Source organism: Chaetura pelagica, unplaced genomic scaffold (assembly GCF_000747805.2).
Source record: "Chaetura pelagica isolate M959 unplaced genomic scaffold, ChaPel_1.0 scaffold188, whole genome shotgun sequence".
Taxonomy (NCBI): domain Eukaryota; kingdom Metazoa; phylum Chordata; class Aves; order Apodiformes; family Apodidae; genus Chaetura; species Chaetura pelagica.
In genome coordinates, this window is record NW_009954196.1 from 1,174,108 (window position 1) to 1,193,807 (window position 19,700).

General features: G+C 38.2%; 1 protein-coding gene across 1 annotated transcript in view; it reads left to right on the plus strand.

Moving 5' to 3' along the window:
• Positions 1-19,700, plus strand: part of PPP3CA (protein phosphatase 3, catalytic subunit, alpha isozyme) — a 110,143-nt gene that overhangs the window by 2,762 nt on the left and 87,681 nt on the right. The window contains exon 2 of the mRNA XM_010003180.1: positions 3,783-3,983. Within this exon, the coding sequence (XP_010001482.1) occupies positions 3,783-3,983 (201 nt within the window). The remainder of the gene's footprint in view (positions 1-3,782; positions 3,984-19,700) is intronic.

Genomic DNA, 19,700 nt, shown 5'->3' on the forward strand with positions numbered 1-19,700 from the left:
CCTACAAATGAAGAGGAAAGTATTTATTTTTCATAGAAGGATGTTATGCAATAAACATAGTTATATACAGCATAAGTTACATGAAATTACAGGGCAAGCATTACAGAAGGAGGTAATTTGCAAGGAACTTGAATATCGATGAAAGATAGTTTTTCTTAGGGCAGCCTCCTCTGAGGTAATTAATTTCGTGTACAGCTTCATTTTAAAATGAATAATATATAAGCAAAATAATGCTTGCTATGCCGCATAATTGTATTTTATTTATGTGTGCACGCGTGGTCCACTCTAATTAAGCACAACTCTTTATGGTTTATTTATTTGTTTTAGAGAGGCTGCTTAATATTTGAGAGAAACAGTAGCGATGCATCTGACCTTTGCAGAGGCTGTGTTAACAGTAAGATGGGTTTTGCAGGAGCCTGCAAGAACAGTAAAATAGCAGGTTGATATTTTTCTCCATTTGCTGGAACATGCTCAAGTGACCTGAAAGCAAAAGGATTATAAAAAAAAAAAAAGGGAGTTGAAGAGTATTTTCTTGTGTTTTCTGATCTCAGGAGAATAGTACTGACAGGCTGAGGTTAAGAGTTAAGAACTTTGCTTTTTTTCTTGGTTTTTTGTTGTGCACCATGTTTTAATACCAAATCACCAGGGTAGTATTTCACATGTTGAATAGTTGTTTGTTGGGGGTTTTGTTTGTTCATTTGTTTATTTTAGTGTCAAGACAAAAAAAAAAAAATGTAAACAGAGGTGGAGACCAGTCCAGGTTTTAAGTTTTAGAGAGAATGGATAAGTGTCTGTGACTTTCTTGTGTGGTCGTCTTGTAGTGGGCATTGTTACAAAACTTCATAAAAATACATATGGTGTGTACACTCAAATTTTATTTCCTCTCCCTTTTTCATGGCCTTTGTTTACTAGATTCCCACCTCTTTTTAGAAAAACATCCCCATAGTCTATGTGGTTGCAAGGAGCTCAGTGTTACCAGTTCAACCCACCATTCCTTCCTCCTCCTGCCTCTCCCTGGTGGACTTTTCTCCCAGCTCCATGCTTTTTCCCATTGTGTTTGCTGTGTGCTCTCAGTTTTATTTCTGATGAAGGGAAAACCATCAGGAGAGAGAGTTATTTGTTGCAAGAGCTAATAGTGTAGGTTTAAAAATAGGGAAAAAGAAAACAGGCATAGAGAAGCCAATGGATACCTGTGTAATCAGGTGGTAACATTGCTGTATATAAAGCAATGAAATTAAATGTTTATTATATTCATAAAAGGATTTTGGTTGATCTAGGCATTTCTGAGTGATACCAGTAAAGAACGATGTTCAACTGACTTCCACGTGACTGTAACCATTTCTTACGTTGTTTTTCTGTGGAAGCTCTGTGTATGTATACATACAAAATTAATAATCTCACAATGGAAGATGCAGTTTGTGGTCTACTCAGTCACTCATGATTTTGCTAATTAATCATTAATCATCTTCTATTGGAACAGTATCTTTTTTCTTTAATTAGCCACTAGTACATGTTTGCTAGAAATCTGCCTGCAGAGCTCTTATGTGCTGCAGTGTATGCCATGTTTTTCTCAGCTTTTCACAGCTTTTTGCTTGCTTGCTTGTCTGTTTTGCACTGCATTTATAAATGTAAAAATCTCCTTTCAGCATACATGCATATATGATCATCTCAATAAGAGTATGCTGCATGCGTTTTTACACTGTGATACTTTGGGGGAAGAGCAGAGGATGTTGTGTTGCAAAGAGATGCAAGCTAAATAGTATGTGCTTCTCCCAGCCAAACTGATTTGAGATAAGTGACAACTTTTCCCTCTTCTCCTTCCTGTGTGCAGGAAATGCAGGATCATTAGGACTACCTAGCCTTCTGGGGTTTTGGTTTTGCTTTTTTGCGTAAGGAAGATGAAGGCTTTGAGAACTCCCGAGTTCTCATTCACCCTTATTTTTCCTGCAATGATTATTTTTTTTCTGTGTTGCATAATGAATTGTTTATACCTCATGTATGTAGCCATCTTGCTTTTGAGGGTCTGATGTGTGTGAAATATTGAGAAAGCATAGAACCTCATTTTTGTGAGTATTATTGGATAAGCTTAACTGCAGTAGCTGCACAAAGCAGGGTCTTTATTTTTTTTGGTCTTTAGCAGCCTACCGTTTATCATAGAAGTACCATTCGAAGCAGAAACTACTTGAGAGCAGTCCAGGAGTTTTTGTATTTTGAGATCATCACAGATCTGTGGCAGGGCTTTCTAGCGCTAAAGTTTGTGTTTTAATTTCATTGTTTGTTGTAGGTGTCATTGCTTCAGGAGAATTTCAGATGTCTACGTGACATGATACAATTTCACCTTCTTTCCCTTTTGTTCCATGTTCAACTCAGACTTCAGTGTGTTGCAAAGACTGTTCATTAGTCCATTTCAATTAACGGACTGCTGGAGTTGGGGCAACAGGAAGAAAAAAAAATATTGAGGAAAAAAAAAACCAGAAAGAGAGAAGCACCTTTTTTGAAGATGTTTGTATTTAAAATACCTGGAAAATAACTGCATGAAGTGAAGTTGTTTATTATCTGTTCTGTTATTTCTGGTAGTGTAAGTGGTGAGTTCTTGGCTTGGGCTTTAAATGACGTGTGTGATTTGTGGGCTGTTTCTGAAGTATGCTGGTTGTAAAATGAGAAGAAAATTGAAGCTAACAGATATGTTGATCTGCTGTGTTAGGGTTTTGTGTCTCCCAGTGTAGCAGAGCTGCCAGCAAGGCGCTCTGTGGGAGACGAGGCTTTTTGGCAGGGTCAGGGTTGTGCTGCAGATGTGGCTGGTCGAGACCAGCCTGCCAGCCACGTGTCCTCTCCCTGCTCGGAGCTCCTGAATAACCTGACCCTCCTGCAGCTGTGGTAGGGATCAGTATAATTACCCTGTGGCTGACGAGGCAGGCAGTGCCTAATGCCTCTCTGAACTACAAGTGAAAGGGGGTTAAGCTGGGATAACACTCCAGCCTCATCCTGGCAGCTGACGGCATCACCTCCCAGCTTTCTCGCTCCATCTGGCTCCAGGAGAGCCAGGGCAGGAGCATCCCAAGTTTGCTGTGTGCCACAGACCTTACATGTCAGCAGTGGGCAGCTCACTGATCACTGCCATGTTGCTCAGGCAAGCTGCCTATTTATTCATTTATTCCCAACTTGAGTCTGCCCTGCCTTTGCTGGAGTATGGTCTGTTTGGCACTCAGGAGTGCTTTGTTGGGCTTCCAATGTGTCTTGTGTAGCGAACTATTACACAGGAAAGAACATCTTTCATCTCCCTACCCCATGTCATTAAGAGAGAGGTCTGTCTTGGATTTTGGCATTTTAATTGTAGTTATCTATGCATGTCCATGCAGGGAAATTAAATATTGCACTTGTTTGTGCATTTTATGCTCTTAATGGAAGGGAGCATTATATCAATGTTCTCTAGTGCTACTAGAGCAGCTTAATCTCCACTCTCTTCTTTTCCTGGTATTCCCGTGCCTTTTGGGTCCTTATTTGAATGTATCTACATATAAATATGGCCTTAAGTAGTCCTTTCAGTTTCTTATAAGTGTGAATTATTTGTTCTTGCATGCATGAATAATGTAGCCTGCAGAATACATTTGGTTTAATGGTATCTTTGATAATCTACAAACAGTTTAAAACACAAATTTTAAGAGGCAGTAGAAAAATAATGTTTTGCAGCAGAGATGTCTTTTGAAATGTGTCATTATCAGTAGTAGAGGCTTTGCTCTAAGAAGTGACCAGATATTTTTGTTGTTTATTTTTCCACACAGCTGTCCCATTTCCTCCAAGTCACCGGCTCACAGCTAAGGAAGTATTTGATAATGATGGAAAACCTCGTGTGGATATCTTAAAGGCACACCTTATGAAAGAGGGGAGACTGGAAGAGAGCGTTGCTTTGAGAATAATTACAGAGGGAGCTTCAATTCTCCGCCAGGAAAAAAACTTGCTGGACATAGATGCACCAGTCACAGGTTAGTATAAAGTTACCAAGGTGAAGGGGACAGTTGCTGGTCTGGGACATGTTGAGTAATGCATTAGTCTGTGTGGCTTCCTAAGGAGCTGAAAGGCAGCCTGAAAATAATTTGTTCTCTCCAATATTCAGTTTTCTCTTTGCTGCCACTAGGATAATGGAGGCCATCCAGCAGCTTGTAAATTAGAGGAAAGGATCACATCTGCTCAGCCTTCTGTGTGTAAGGCAGAGAACATTTTAGTCTTTAGGAGAAGATAAGAAAAACTTTAAGCATGAAAAGTTTCCTGGCCTTTTGCACCACGTATTAATTCCATAATTTTATAGGTGCCATTTACCATAGCAGCAGTGTTCAGACATACAGACAGCATGGGACTCTGAAAGAACAATGGTGCCAGAGTAAATGGAATTTTTAAATAAATGCTAAGGAAAATAACAAGTGTAGAAAAAAAGGGGGAAAAAAATAGTAGAATCCCAGTTTGTGTTGCCTGGGGGATTAATGAATTGTGCTGTTTGCAAAACCCATCCTGCCCTTGACTATCAAACACTACCACGCACTCATTAATCCTCAGGAAATGCCTTATACTTTGAATTTCCTTCTCTAATTGTCTCCAGCCTCTAACTGCATTCTGAACGTATGAATGCATTTGCTTTCTGTAATGTGCCTCCTCCCTGTTTTGTTATTGTTATCGGATATGAATGCATTTTTGGCAAGAAATTGATTTGTGGTGTAGAAAGTTAGCTGTGGGGCAAAAGATAACTAATTCCAGTGAGCTTAAACTGTGAAACCAAGCTATAAAACTTCATTTTAAAAGGCAGGTCTTTTTGTCACTTTTGTTTCTGGAGACCCTTGACAAAAGTAAAATAATAGGTTCTTCTGCTGTGAAGGATTGCTAGTCTTTCTCATCAGTACTGGTAGCATTCACTAGAAACTACACAGAAGTAGCAAAACTGTAATTTTCAGGAAATGTTCTCTGAGACTGATGTTCATAGTGTCTGGACTAGAACGATGCACAAATTAAAGCTTGCCATTTTTAAAATTACATCCAAATAGGGGATTGTAGCTTGACCTGGAAACATAATATGCATAATCTCTTATGCAATAGTTAGCATGATTAATGTGGTGTCATAGAATTCTGATGGAAAAGATGTCAATAGTGTTGCAGCTCATGGATAAATAAATAAGATGAATAAAAGGATCTATTCTCCTGAGTAGACTGAGATAAAGTTATACTACATTTGCTCTGGCACTTCAGGAGAAATGGACGAAGTCGTAGAGGTTCAATACCATTGTACATAACTGAGTGGCAGACATGAAAGAAATTCTAAGTGTGATTTATTTATTTTTTTAAATCCATTGAGTGATGTAGACTGTAAGAGAATGGGTATAGTGGGTTATGTCCTGACTCATTTCCCTGCATCCATGTTTAATGTTCTCTTTTAAAATTATCTTTCTCCTTAAAAAATATTTCTTAAATGCTTTTGAAGGTATCAAAAATGTTCTGAATTATATTTTGGTGATTATTCTCCTGCAGTGTACCCACTTATATAACACTGGTACACTTTAAGGCTTTTTTTCTTCAGTTGAGCATATTTCTTGCTTTGTTCCTGCTTTTGAAATTATTCTCACTTAGTGATTGGAATACTGCAGCATTCTTCAGGGTGGCTGGTAGCTTCTCTCTTTTAAGCCAGTGTAGGAAAGCAGGGCTCCTAATGCTTGTTAGCAGGGTGGCTGAGAAGTGCTAATGTTCTGTATGAGCAAACATGAAAGCTGCAGTTAAGAAAGTGATCATCAGAAGAAGGAAAAAAAAAACCTGTGAGGAGGAAGGGAAAGCTTGCGAAGAATGTTACTGTGGGCCTGACAATTTTCTTTGTGTGAATGATCTCCTTGTTGACTGATGATGTGGTGGAAGTGCAAGGTATAAAGACAATCATAAAATAACTATGGAAGAGAGGAAAGCTTTTTTTCAAATGCATGGGAGAACAAACAAAACCACTGATAATGTGGAGAAGAAAATAAATTTTAGATTTTGACATGGCAAGCAGTCTTGTTGAAGAGTGACAGTCAAATCACTAATATGAGATCCTTTGTGGTACATGCATTTGTCTCTTAGAAATATATTCCTGTACCTGCTTAATAAGATAGTGATCATCAAAAAAGAAGAGAGAAGAGCACAACTATTGAAGTAAGAGCACTGTGGATTAGTACAGTGATATACTTGATAAATGTTAAAAAAACATGAAAAGTTTTTTCTTAAAGCCTTGTGTGGCCATCACTCGGTTTGGAATGTTTCTTTTGTTTGTTTTAAGGGGTGATATAATTGTCTTCAGAAAAAATATCAGAGTTCTGTTTATAAGCAAAACCAGGTGAAATAAAGTGGGTGCACGGCTGACCTGGTTTTGAGGGAGGTGATGATTTTGTATAATAAAGGGAACCCATAAAAGAGCCTTAATCTGGAATGCACAGTCTATGATTTTGTGTATGTGTATAAAACTTACTCTGTGCCTGTTGTTAGCTGGAACCACCCAAGCATTTGTTATTTTGAATTAATACTTTCTATTTTCAAATTTGGCAAGGTTATAGGCCTTTTGAAGTATTGCTGATGAATTCATTTGCAACCTTGCCTCAGATTCTGATTGTTTGCTACATATGTACATGCATGCACAGTTTGCTACAGTTCTGACTTACAACTAAAGTGACTTATTCCTGCAGTTGGTATCTGGGCAGAGCCAGAACTGAGAATCCAAGTCTTCTGCTGTGAGAGCTGTTCTTGCATCTGGGAAGTGTTGAGGCAGCTTTGTCTTGACTTGCAGATGTGAGTTGGGAAGGACGAAGAGAACTGGGCAAAAAAATAGTGAGTGTATTGAAGGGAAGGTTGAAAGTGGGAATGAAAAGTGATGGCAGGCTGCTCGAAGGATGACAAGGAGGTGGTTGGAACTGGACACTTGACTTGAAGACAAGAATATGTTATAGAAGTGAAAAGTTTGTGAGACAAGGAAATGGTAAAGAGGCTGAGTCAGAGGTTGACAGAGGATTACTGGGCAGGCAAAGTAGGAAGATGATCAAGAGGTTGACAGAGTATTGGAACTAGCTGGGCAAGGTACCCAGTCTGGGAGGTGAAGTGGCACATGGAGTGGGCCTGTCTGCAGAGTGACAGCTGTGGTACAAGCAGTTAAAGTACAGACCTGTCCCATGACTGGCAGCAGTGAGGGGTTGGCACAAGGGTTGGGAGATCATCTAGGTTTCCAGTGTGGGAAAGAAGAGATCTAGGCACCCTGGGCTATGAGTTGCCTGCAGCATCCTTGGGAATGTCCATGCCAGTTTTCACCCATCAGGGAACGGGCAGACAGTAAGGGAACAGGGCAGATGGATTGTTTCTGACTTCTTCATCCCTTTTGTCTTAGAGGCATGTGGTCTTTGTTCTAAGCCTCTGGGTTTAATGAGGTTGATTTACAACTAGACTACAGCTGTTCAGAGGAAAAATGTCTTTATGGCAGCCTTAGAATTTCCAGGCCTGTTTTGTGTTCATAACAGTATAATGACACCTGGAAAAAATGGCTCATTTTAAAGTTTTTTTGGGTTTTTGTTGTTGTTTTTGTGTCGTTTTTTTGGGTTTTTTTTCCCAGAAGGCTAAGGTAATATATCCCTGAACATCCCTGATGGTGATATTTACTGAAGTCACATTCCAAGGAACAGCTGGAAATGCCACATTTTTAATTCCCTGGGTAGCTTTATGTGTCTTTATTATATAGGCTTATCACTATACAGAGAGATTCTGGGCAAGTGATGTCCACTACCATTTGCATGATGACTGATTAATTATCTGCTTGTTTTTTATGGGCCCTCACTTCCATGTCTAAAATCTGTTGTTCTTCATTACTGAACACTCTTAACTGCTTGCCAAGCATGTGTCCGTTTAACTTCAGTGAATAGGTAACTTCCTTTGTGCATGTGTTTATATTTCTATATATTATGGAAATATCTGTGAAATGGCAAGTTCGTTGGATTTTTTGAATGTGTGATGTCAGAAAAACAAGTTTAGGTAATGTCTTTTATGGCAATGTTGCCTTGCTTGGCTCCCAGTCTGTAAAATGGACCCTTCAACTCACCCCTGCATTGAAGACACACTTGCCTTTTAAAGTGAGGAGATCCTGCTGTACTGAGCAGTATTGAAAGAATGTGAGCAAGCTGATCTCACTGTCTTCAGAGCAAGGTTCATAGAAGTTTTGTAACTAAGCTTATTTCATACAAGTGAAGAGATCACATGAAGGTTGCTCACTGCATGAATGTTGTTAATTCTGTCCACTGCGTGGAAAAGAGCAGAAAGTGACTATATAATTAAGGGATTTGTAGTATAATGCAGATGCAAGAGGGGTTGTACTTGAAACCTTAATTCTGTCATATCCTAAATATGTATTTTTTGCCAACATTTGTGGTGTTCACTTTATTTACTAGGTGTGAGATTTCTTGACGTTGATGGGCTGCAGTTTACTGGTCCTTTTCAAAGCAACCAAACCTGCACTTTTGGAACATGGTAAATTGTCATTTTCCAACATCTGCAGAAGTTACCAGCTACAAAAGGTTAAATAGCATTCATTATCTGGAGGGTCAGGGATTAAAATACAAGAACTCAAAGGTCATACTGCACAATTTTATTTCAACAGCAGAGTAGCTGATGACAACAGCCAATTCCAGCTTCAAAGCTAGATCTGATTTTGAAGTCGTCCCTGTTTTGATTAGAGCAGGTTGTGCTAGATGACCTTCCTCCCTTACCTTTTCTGTGAATTTATACCTTGTTAAATGACATAGTTAACTACAGGGTTAGAACCTGCTTGTATCTTTTGGATTATTTTTCTTGAGGATATTGTAAGATTTACAGATACTGCATGAAAGTAGCCTGATAGCTCTTGCACATATGACTGCACAAGCTAATGAACTTATAAGAGATGTGTGTTGGTGTTATTAAGGTAAGGTTTTTTCCCCCATTTATCTATTTTTTAAGTAATTAACGTGCTCTGTTTCTTCTTGTATCATTTGACATGGCTTATTTTGTGTATTCAGTGTGCGCTCCTTTTGGTTAGTCTCTGCCCATCATTACTAACAAGAGCTTCCTCAAGTTAAATAAGAATGCAAGCACCTAAGTCATATGCATCTTTATAAACCTGTGCTTTTTTGCATAGGATACTTATATGTAATGTATGAACATTTCAGAGGCAGCTGCCTGTGTACAGATGTTCTTGATTCTCTTTGTGTGGCTGCCTCCACCAGTCAGGCCATGTGCAGCACGGGGGGGGGGGGGAGCATCTGTCAGTCCCTCTGTTAGAAAAAATGGAAACCAGGTAAAACAAGCATGTATTCTTGTTCTAAACCTTTATGATCTTTGAAGCTTCCAGATATTACCTGGGTATATTATTCCATGGGATAGGGTCTCCTGGGCCTGAAAGACTCCTCATGATCCACATACATTTTTCCTTTGTTCAGTTTCTCTCATTTGGTAGCATAAAATAGGAGTAGTAAGTTGCTGGTGCTGTGCAAGTTAAAAAGAATTTCTAGATAAAGTGATCAATGATAAGGCAAGCTAATAAAGTATTTATGCCCACATTATAGTTAAAGGGCATTAATGTTCATAATTGCATTGAATGTAGCACACATCTAAATGATCTGATGCAATTTTGGAGAGTCAACCTAAAACAATGCTTTCTTATTCTTACCTTTGAAACAGTTCATTATGTATTTCCAGCATGGAAAATAAACTAGAGTGCTTATTAGGGGCCTACAAGTACTGCAAAATCTATCTATATTAGCACAACATCAAAGCTGGTGTGAAATTACCATTTCAGTAAAAGCAATTTTAGTTAAAACATCTCCATTTCACACTAAAGAAATTTAGGTTTATACTCTAAACCTAATGCACCTTGATTACTGTTGAGGACATTCTTGTAACTAAAATATTTACTTATGTGTAGAGAAAAAAGCATTTACATGATCAAATTGTAAAACTTCATCCTGAGTGTTGATGTCTTTAATGTTGATTTGAAGTCTAGATGCCTGCAGCTTCTGAGAGTAAGTATTAAACAAAAGAATGATGCTTTTCTTTGCCATAATGCATTAATTAAATTTATCTTCAAAAGCATATTTAATGTTGCTTGAGACACTAGGAATAAGTAATGGAATCTGCCCTTCAAACAGGGTTCTGGTTACAGTATGATGCTTTATTTGGTTTCTCAGCCAAGTTAATGGTATATTTCAGTTGTAACTTCTTCAGCTGCTGCTTTAATTTTATAGCCAGTCCATATGAAAACATGCTGGTATTTTATTCATTGTAGCCTTAAAATGTATGAGAGTTCCAAGTGTTCCTGCTAGTACTACATCAGTTTGAGTTTCTGCATTATACAGGTATGCATTCCCTGGGTGGACCAGGTATATTCCAGCAAATTATTCTCACTCAGAATAAATTGCTGGCAATTAATTCTTTTTCATCATAGGAAAAGTAACTGTGGCTGCGGTGAGGTAAATGTTTGAAATAAACTTTGATTTTTTTTCTTTCTTGATAACAATTCACAATCTCATTTGCTTAATTATGACATTTCAAAGAAACAGGTTGAAACTGTGGAAGAAGAGGAAAGGGAAAAATATCAACAGTACCATCTACTCTTGCATCCTTCTTGAAAACAAATTATAGGCCAATTCTTTTTACATGCCTATATAAGGCAATTGTGTTCTCTGACTTAAAAAATGTCTTTATGAAGAAATATTTACCATAATGTGAAAAAAAATGCGATAAATACACTCTTTTCTCAGTGTACACATGAGCACAATTTGCTCTTGTAACAACAACTTTCCTTTATGTATCACTGTTGAATATTACCAAAATACAGAGAACCTTCATGTTGAGCTCCTGTTAAAAATAATTTATTATATAAACATTTTGTTGTACAGCTGAAGTGAACTTGAGTGGATCCTTAATTGCATTGCTGATTAAAACTGACACTACTCCAGCTATTTTGCATGCTTTATTGAGAACTCATCATACATTAAATCACTTGTGACTTAAAAACTGGGACTTAGGGAAGAAGGTGAAGATGTAAAGCTGAATGTATTCAAATTTGGTTTTGACCTGTTCCTTCCATAAATGCTTCTGTCAGTTCCAGGCATGGATTGAAATATGCCTGCCTGCATCCCTGGGAGAACAAAGTGATTGCATCTTGTAACTTAATTGAGCTGCTTCAGACATTAGCATCTGACATTTTGGCAGAGCTAATGTTTTCTAGTAGCAGCTGCTTAAATCTATCATTGTTGCCAAGACAGTGGATACTACAGACCGTATTCTGTACAACTACCTCACCCGTTCTTATAAATAACCCAGCTATAATTCACTTGCTTTGGTGCAAAAACGGTATTCGAATGAACCAAAGTGAAATAATAGAATCTGAGATGCCCTTCAGATACAGAGCTTAATTTGCTGCTACAGAATGGAGGAATTGGGCTTCAAGTCATCACAGAGATGGCATTGATTAAAAAATAATCACCAGCAAAAATATAAAAACAACTGCTTGCAAAGACAAAAGTTTTTAGGGCTTTGTGCTTAGCATCTTTTATTTAGTGTGTGGCTGCTTCTTCATCATGTAAATACTGATGGCACAGTATAGCATGTTAGCATTTCTTCTAGGGCTGTTCCAAGACACAGTGCATTTGTAGCAGTGCTCATGGTGGCCTCTCAAAGAAATTTGTGGATTAGGTTTTTTCTTTGTTTTCCATCATGTAATCAGTGGCCCAACTTGAGTTAGAACTGGATAGTTCTGGATCTTGATAGTTCTGGGTCTTTGACACTTGAATTCCCTTTTTTGAAAATAACCACGATGTTCACAGTGTATAATTCTCATTAAAAAGAAAGAGATCCTTTGTTCTTGCCTTTCATGTTCTCTTAGTTTTTCCTGGTTACTCCTCCTTTTGATTCTGGCCTCAGGTTAATTTAACTCAATCTTAGATTGTTGTTTATATTGGCAAGGGGTGTGGGAATGCTGTGGGATCACTGCTGAAATTGCAGTCACCCATGTTCCCTCCTCCCCCGTTTTGGATGGAGGAGCTACTGAAATGAGTAAGATCTAGAAGAGAGCAGAGGGAAATTCCAGCATATGTTTGCTTTTCTTCCCAGCAAAACAAAAATCTACCAGTCATGTATGAACTGATGTTCCCCACTTTCTGTGTCTGTGAAATAATAGAGGTTCATTACTTATATGTTTATGAGGCTGGATGGGGAATTGATTCTGTCTTGATCACGCCATACCTGCAATAGCAGCTGCAGTGTAGAAATCAAGCTGGGAACAGCTATGAAAGAGAAGACAAACTGGAGGGTGAGGATGTGAATTAACAGCAGGACAGAGACAAACAGCGTTTTTTCTCGGCTGGTCATCGCGATTTGGATGTACCACTGCATTCATTTCATTTGGGGATCTCAGTGTAGATGTGTGCTCCTGCTGTTTAGTGTCCAGTTGAGCTTTCAGAGTGAACACCAGCTGTCTTTAGCCTTCATCTGTGCTTTGCATTTGTGTGTCTGACCTTTCACCAAAACCTGACTGTGAAGCCCTGGCAAGTGCAAAGGAGATAACTAGCAGGTTTGTTCTTAAGAAATAATATAAACATCACCTGTCATCACTTAGGAAGAACATAATTCAGAGAGCATTAGAAGTTGGAAGTTATGCTTACAGAAGGTTGTGACTCTGGGATAGGCAGTGGTTCTTCTTCCTTCCTTCAGGTGCTTTTTCATTAGCATTTTCGTTATTAATTATTTCCAAGTGTATGTAATATCTTCTGAAGATTTTGCCTATTAAAATGAAAAAATCTACTCTAGTTCAAAACATTTTACTCAGTTTTGGGAATTCTGTTATATTTATATTATTATTGTATTTAAACTCAGTAAAAAAACATGTCTCTTAAATAAATGTACCAGTTGTGAAGATTGTTTGTGCTGAACAGGACCATGTTTTCAATCTACATTTGACTTTTGGAGAGGCTTGGTAGGCATCACAGAACTGTGGCAATGGCATACGTGACTTGTACTGGTAGTGTGTCAAGCCATAAAATTTTTTCATTATGTGCCTGGTTTAGGACATCAAATTATTGAATGATGAGTTTCACATTGTTCTTTGGTGCTCTCTCAAGAATGTCTGTGTTGGCTTCTGCTTCTCTCTTAGGTTTGGACATCTAAATCTGATTGAAATTCACATGTTGGTACCGCTCAGGATGTTAATTATGTCCCGAGAAAATACTCTTTACAAGTGAGGAGGAGCTTGCTCCTCATCCTCTGATGAAGATTCAGCAAGAATTAAATTTTCAGGAGGAACTTGAGTCCTATACTGTTTTGTCAATCCCTTTCTTTATTGCATAAATAATCCCTTGAGCTCAGCAGATGTGTTAAACATTGTAGATCACTTGGTGGAAGTCAGTGTTGTTCCTTTTTGTATTTTTTTGATTCGGCTACGTCTTTATCTTCAGTGCAGGCAACCCAAGAACACGGTGGCAGTAGATTAAGCTCCAATTTAAGAGCCTGAGGCTAAGAATCTAAACAGATCTCTTGGTGCTCAGCACAAGGGAAGGTGTTGTGGAGGATCCTTTAGGCTCATTAGGTCTATCATCATCATTGCTTTCAGATGTTACTTCTGAAAGATGTCATGTTGAACATTTGACAGTCACTTAACTCCTCTTCTTTCAAATCTACCTCTGAAAGAAATTATACCCTTAAAAGTGGAAAACAATGCAAAAGGATTGCTTTGATCAAAATAGGTTGAATTCAGAAATAAAAATTAACTGCTTGTGAGAGTTCACTGCAGTAGTTTATCCAGCCAGACCAAAAATATTTGTTTCTTAATAATCGAGGAGATGAAGTCGAGTGAACTGTCAGTTTTATTTATGCAGTAATAAAGAATGCTTTAAAGTATCACTTTTAATCTATAACCTCAAAAAAAAAAATAAACGAAAAACCAAAGAAAGAAAACGACCCACAACACATTTCAGCCATCTTCTGTGCATACAACCCTTCTGTACATACAACCCCACCTACATGGTGGCAACGTGGCTTTGGGGTGTTGCTGGTGGCCATAGCAATCAATCCTGTGACTTCAGTCTTTGGCAAAGTGGTGGTGCAAGAATGCTTCCATTTTCTTTCTGCTTGGCTTGCTTTCTGTCATGGGCAATAGTCAGGGTTGTCTAGAACAATAAATTAGGAAAGCTAATGTTGTATCTTTGTTCCACTTCATTTTCTTTGCCTCTTGCAAGAGTTCAGGGGGAAAAAGCTATCCTCAGTGCAGATACACAATTAAAAGTAAAGTGAAGTAGACCTAAGAGCTGCTTGTGTGATGAGCCTACATACTTAAAACTAGGTTATATTTTTTTCCCCAAACAATCTCAAAAACTCTAGTTGAAAGGGTAAAACTCCTTTGAGGAGAAACTAGATTCTGAACAAATAAGAAAAGATGTGACTCTAAACTGCAGTTCATTATTAGAATGTATGACAGGTGATAACCATTTCACCAAAATTTTACTTGAAATGAGATTAGTGTGGTGAGTGTTGAGGTGAGACTAAAGTGATCTCTAAATATGATCAAGCCATCAGTGTTAATGGTTTGAGAGTCTTCTGTATGTTATACATTTTGTTTTAATTATTGATTAAAATAACTTTGTAGTCTGTTGTTTCTCTTAGAATTAATTGAATTTGGGGGGGGTTTGCTTTGGGGTTTTTTGTTGGTTTTGTGGTGGATTGTTTGTTTTAAGATACCTGCTACTGGAGATAACTTGCTCAATATAGTGGAAATTTTAGTTTCTGAACACACGTAGAGTTTATATATGGCCCAAACCATCCCTTAATATAGAGAGCCAGCATCAAATGTAATTAAATCCTGTGTTTATCAGTAGTCCCCTGGTTGAAATTCAGTGGCATTGCACCTAGATTTTATTGTAAAATTAGAGAAGAAACACGGAGATGTGTAGGGACAGGACATAAAGCATGGTGCAGAATAGTTGTATGGCCCCTCGAAGCCTTGTTGAGGGAACAAAAGTATCTCCAGTGAACTGATTATTTTGGCACCAACGATTTGAAAGTAATTTTGTGTTGCTAACCTAGGTGTTCAAAAGCGCTTCATTTTTGTTGTAGTATCATTTCTTAAATCTTCAGCATATGAAGACAGTATAAAATGCACAATCTCCTCCTGAAAGCATGAGCTGTTTAGCATCTAACTGGTTGAAGATGCCATCTGGTGGTATGTGTTTGGTATGTCTGGCTGGTTCTTGATGTACATGTGCATCAAGACCATATATTCTTTAATGTGCAAGAGAGAAAGAGTAACCATTATGGTAAGGCCAGAAAGCAGAGGTCTCCAGTTGTTGCTATAAGCACAAGCCAGAAGATTGCCACAGCTGTGGGAGAGAAGATAAGCATAAGCAGTTAATGCAAATCAGCCTTTTATTTTGAAGTCTGACTTTCTAAGTAAGCATTTGAGGAAAATTTAAAGTTGTCTTTCTTGGGTATTCAGTGATAAATTAAATGGATTTGTGTTGAATTGAGGTGGCAATGAAATGATAAAGACCTGTCACCATTACTTGATGTAGATTTTTATGGCAGAAAGAAATGCATTTCAATTGTATAAGCAACAACAACAAGATCTAAGGTTTTACATTAGTTGATGCAACTTTGTGTGTCCTAAAACCTCAAGGATTGTATTTTATATTTTTTTAATTTGTAAGAATATCAGGATATTCATAGCATCTTTCCTAGTTTTTCACATAATGCCTTTTTCTTGAAGAGCTCTTAAGGTCTAACATTAGTTGAATGGGTAAAAGTTAACAATTTGTAGCAATAGCAGTTACTCACTGTGCTACTGAAGCTAAATTAGTCACTTAAGCTAGTTTAAACAAAATCAAAGCATTAGTCAGCCAGAAGTCATCTATCTTCTCTTTACGTTTGCAGGTTCTTTTGCTCTTACTTAATCATATGCTTTCCCTAGGCATCAGTGACTTATTCTCCAAACTAGAGCTCTTTTTTTGAGCACAAGGTTTCATTCACTAACAAAGATAATGTTATTTTTATTATGTTCTTAAGCCCTTTCCTCAAAATCCCAGAATATAGGTTAGCTGGTACCTTTGGGAGTTACATGGTCCTGCCTCTTCTTCAAAGCAGGGCCTGCTTCAGAGATAAATCAAGTCTCTATTCTGCTGCTTCTTTTCTCAATTAAGCCATCTTCTTCTAACTTGCACACATTCCTCCTTCCCTTTTAACACCATGCTTCTGAACAGACCTCTTACTGTTTCAGCTGTATAGTGAGGAAGGCTAACTCATCAGAAAAGCCATCATATTCTCAAGCATCATGACTTATCCCTCTTACTGTTTGCCCCTGTTTTATCAATTAACCACACTGTTTTGCTCCAAAAACCCTTGTGACACATCTTCACGCTAAACCTCTGAAATATTTCTTTGATTCTTCGTAAAAGGAAGGCCATCTTTTTCTCATTGTTTTGGTTTTTTGTTGTTTGTTTTCCTGGTTCCGCCCCCCATTGTTGACTTTATTCTTGAAAAATCTGACCTTGGAAGAGCTGTTCTCTGACCACTGAGTTGTCTTTTCTGAAGACCAAGTCCTTTCACATGTGCTTCCTGGGACAGTCAGTGTTACATTTAAGCTATTGTTAATAGCTATTACTCTGCAGCACCGAGTATGTGGTGAATGTGGTGTGTGGAAGAGAGCAGGTTGTTCACAACTGTTAAGAGTGCCTACCACTGTCTCATCTGTAGCCCCTTGATCACCTAAGCTCTCTGTCTGCTTTTGGACTCACAAAGTATTGCTTATGTAAGACTTCAAAGAAAGAATAATAATAAAAAGAATCCATCCACCTGATGTCATTGTCACAACTGAAACTTTGACCTCAGTGATAGATAATATTTAAAATATTATTTTTGTGTCCTCATGAGTACCTGGACACAGAATCTGACTTGCAAATAATTTGACTGGTACTTTTATTGCATTCTCAGGTAGCTCAAATATCTTCAAACTTTTTTGGAAGTGAAATGTTTGGTTCAACTTCTGTTGGTGTTTTGGGGCATGAGGGTATACAAAAGGACCTCTCCAAAGTACCTGCAGGAAAAGCATGGGAAAAGGTGTTTCAGTAAGAAGGATATGTTTCTAGTTGCAAGAAATCAATTCATATTTACAAGAACTTTGTGGAACATACAGGTGCTAATGTTTAGAATTTTTAATTCAGTGTCTGTTTTGCTGTGTGTTCCTTTTTTTTCCTTGTGAACTAGAAACATTTTCTAGTAAATAAGTATATCTAGAGGGTATACCATATGTGATCTCAAAGCACAATTGTTGCAGCTGATAAATGTGCTGTGTGGGTGCTGGATCAGTTGTGAGGCTCTGGTGTATTTGCATGCATACAGGGAATGGTGTAATTAACCACATTAAACTGAATAACACACAGCCTCCCCATTGTTCTTCTTTATGGGTGTAATTAGATGCTGAGAGAACTATAGCAGGAAATAGGAACAGTTTCCTCCTGCCACCCCTCGAACGAGTTTTCAGTTCCAATTAAAATAAATTAAATTTTCAACCAGAAGAGATTACTCACATGATATCTATGTCATTTAGAAACAGTCACGTAAAGCCTGGTGTAAAGCTAAATATTAGAAAGGAGAGAGTGGAGGAGAAGAATTCCAGTTGGTTAGGCTTTCTACACTAATAAAGCTGATTCTTTTAGCTGCTCCGTCACACTCCAATGAGAAATTTCTACTAAAGGTTGAGTAACTAAAGGGGGTAAGTCTCTTCAAGATTTTGGCTACTAGGGATCTCTTTAAACTACGTGATGTGCTTTGACACTTTGTCTGAAGAGTACGGTTTTATAGTTTTGTATATTTAAAAAAACCCTTAATCTTAGGAGACTATTTAAAGAAGCAGTAATAATATATGACACCTTCTGCCCAACCCCTTCCTATTTTGATCCAACAGATATTCTGGGAGTGCATCCTTTCCTGTGCTGCTGTAGCAATAGTATTTGTAAAACAAATAAAAGAGAGAAAAATTCTTCATTATGATGAAGGTGTAAGGACAGGATTTTTAAGTATTATTTTTGCTGAAACACCATGTGTTTCATGTCTCAAGCAGTTGTTTGGTTATGAAAGTGTCATTAAGAAGTTAGAAGAAAAAAAACATATAGTCAAAATTAAGTGAAAAAGGAAAAGCCTAGTCCTTTGTGCTATTGTGAAGTTTAAAATTGTATTTGTGTTCTTAATGAATAAACTATCTAAGGGAAACCAGTGATCTAATAAGTAGGTGTTGTCTACAGTAGGAGCCTTTTTTCCTTTTCCTGGGGATAAAATGATGGGTAAGGTGTTAGTGAGACTATTTGAGAGATGAGAAATTCCTAATTCTCTATTAGTATAATCATACACTTCTAGTGACTTATGAATCTTTTGAGAGACATTTTGATGAATGATGGCTGTCCTTTTAGTTTAATCATGCAGAAAAACTTGGGCTACATTGCAGGAAAAATGCTGTCTCCTGTCCTTTCCTAAAGTATCGTGGCTGCTTAAGATGGTTTAAACATGGTTGTGATGAAATATATCAGTACTATATTACTATAGCTGCTTTCCACGTGTGGAAAGTCTCAATTTCATTGGCTTGTTAATCTGGGTCTTCATGGTATCTGTTACTTAGATTACTTCAATCAAACTGTGAGGTGGATATTGTCTAGAGAAGATTCTTGGATCAAATGGAAGGGAGGAGGTGTATTTTTAAAACATTATGCCAGTGTGTATTTTTAAGTAGTTTCTTATTCTGCAGATGCAGTCAAACTGTATGAATGTGTCTAGTGAGACAATGCTAATACCTGATGGTCTTTCACGGTTATTCTTCCTTGCTCTCTTCTCTGCTGCACAAATATGAGCACAAATACAGGCTGGGAGCAGAATGGATTGAGCGAAGCCCTGAGGAGATGGATTTGGACATGTTTGTTGATGTGAAGCTCAACATGAGCTGGCAATGTGTGCTTGCAGCCCAGAAAGCCAACTGTCTCCTGGGCTGCATCAGAACATGTGCCCAGCAGGTCGAGGGAGGTGATTCTCCCCTCCCACTCTGCTCTAGTGAGACCCCATCTGATATACTGCATGCAGTTCTGGGGCCACCAACATAAGGGAGACAGGGCTGTTGGAGCAAGTCCAGAGGAGGGCCTCAAAGATGATCAGAGGACTGGAGCACTTCTCCTGTAAAGCCAGTTGAGATTATTCAGCCTGGAGAAGAGAAGATTCTGGAGAGACCTTATATCGACTTTCCAGTACCTGAGCGGGGCCTAAGGAAAGCTGGAGAGAGACTTTTTATAAGAGTATGTAACCGTAGGACAAGGGGACATGGCTTTAAACTGGAAGAGGGTAGATTTAGATGAGATATTAGGAAGAAATTCTTTAGTGTGAGGGTGGTGGGACACTGGCACCGGTTGCCCATGGAAGTTGTGAATACTCCATTTCTGGAGGTGTTCAAGGCCTCATTGGATGGAGCTTTGAGCAACCTAGTCTAGTGGGAGGTGGCCCTGCCCATGCAGGGGAGATGGAATTAGATGATCTTTAACATCCCTTCTGACCCAAAGCATTCTAGGATCATATAAATATGCTGTTGAAGTCATTTATGCAGAGGATCTTTAAGTCTAAATTCAGTAGTGTTGCAGAATTTCAGAGAACTCCAT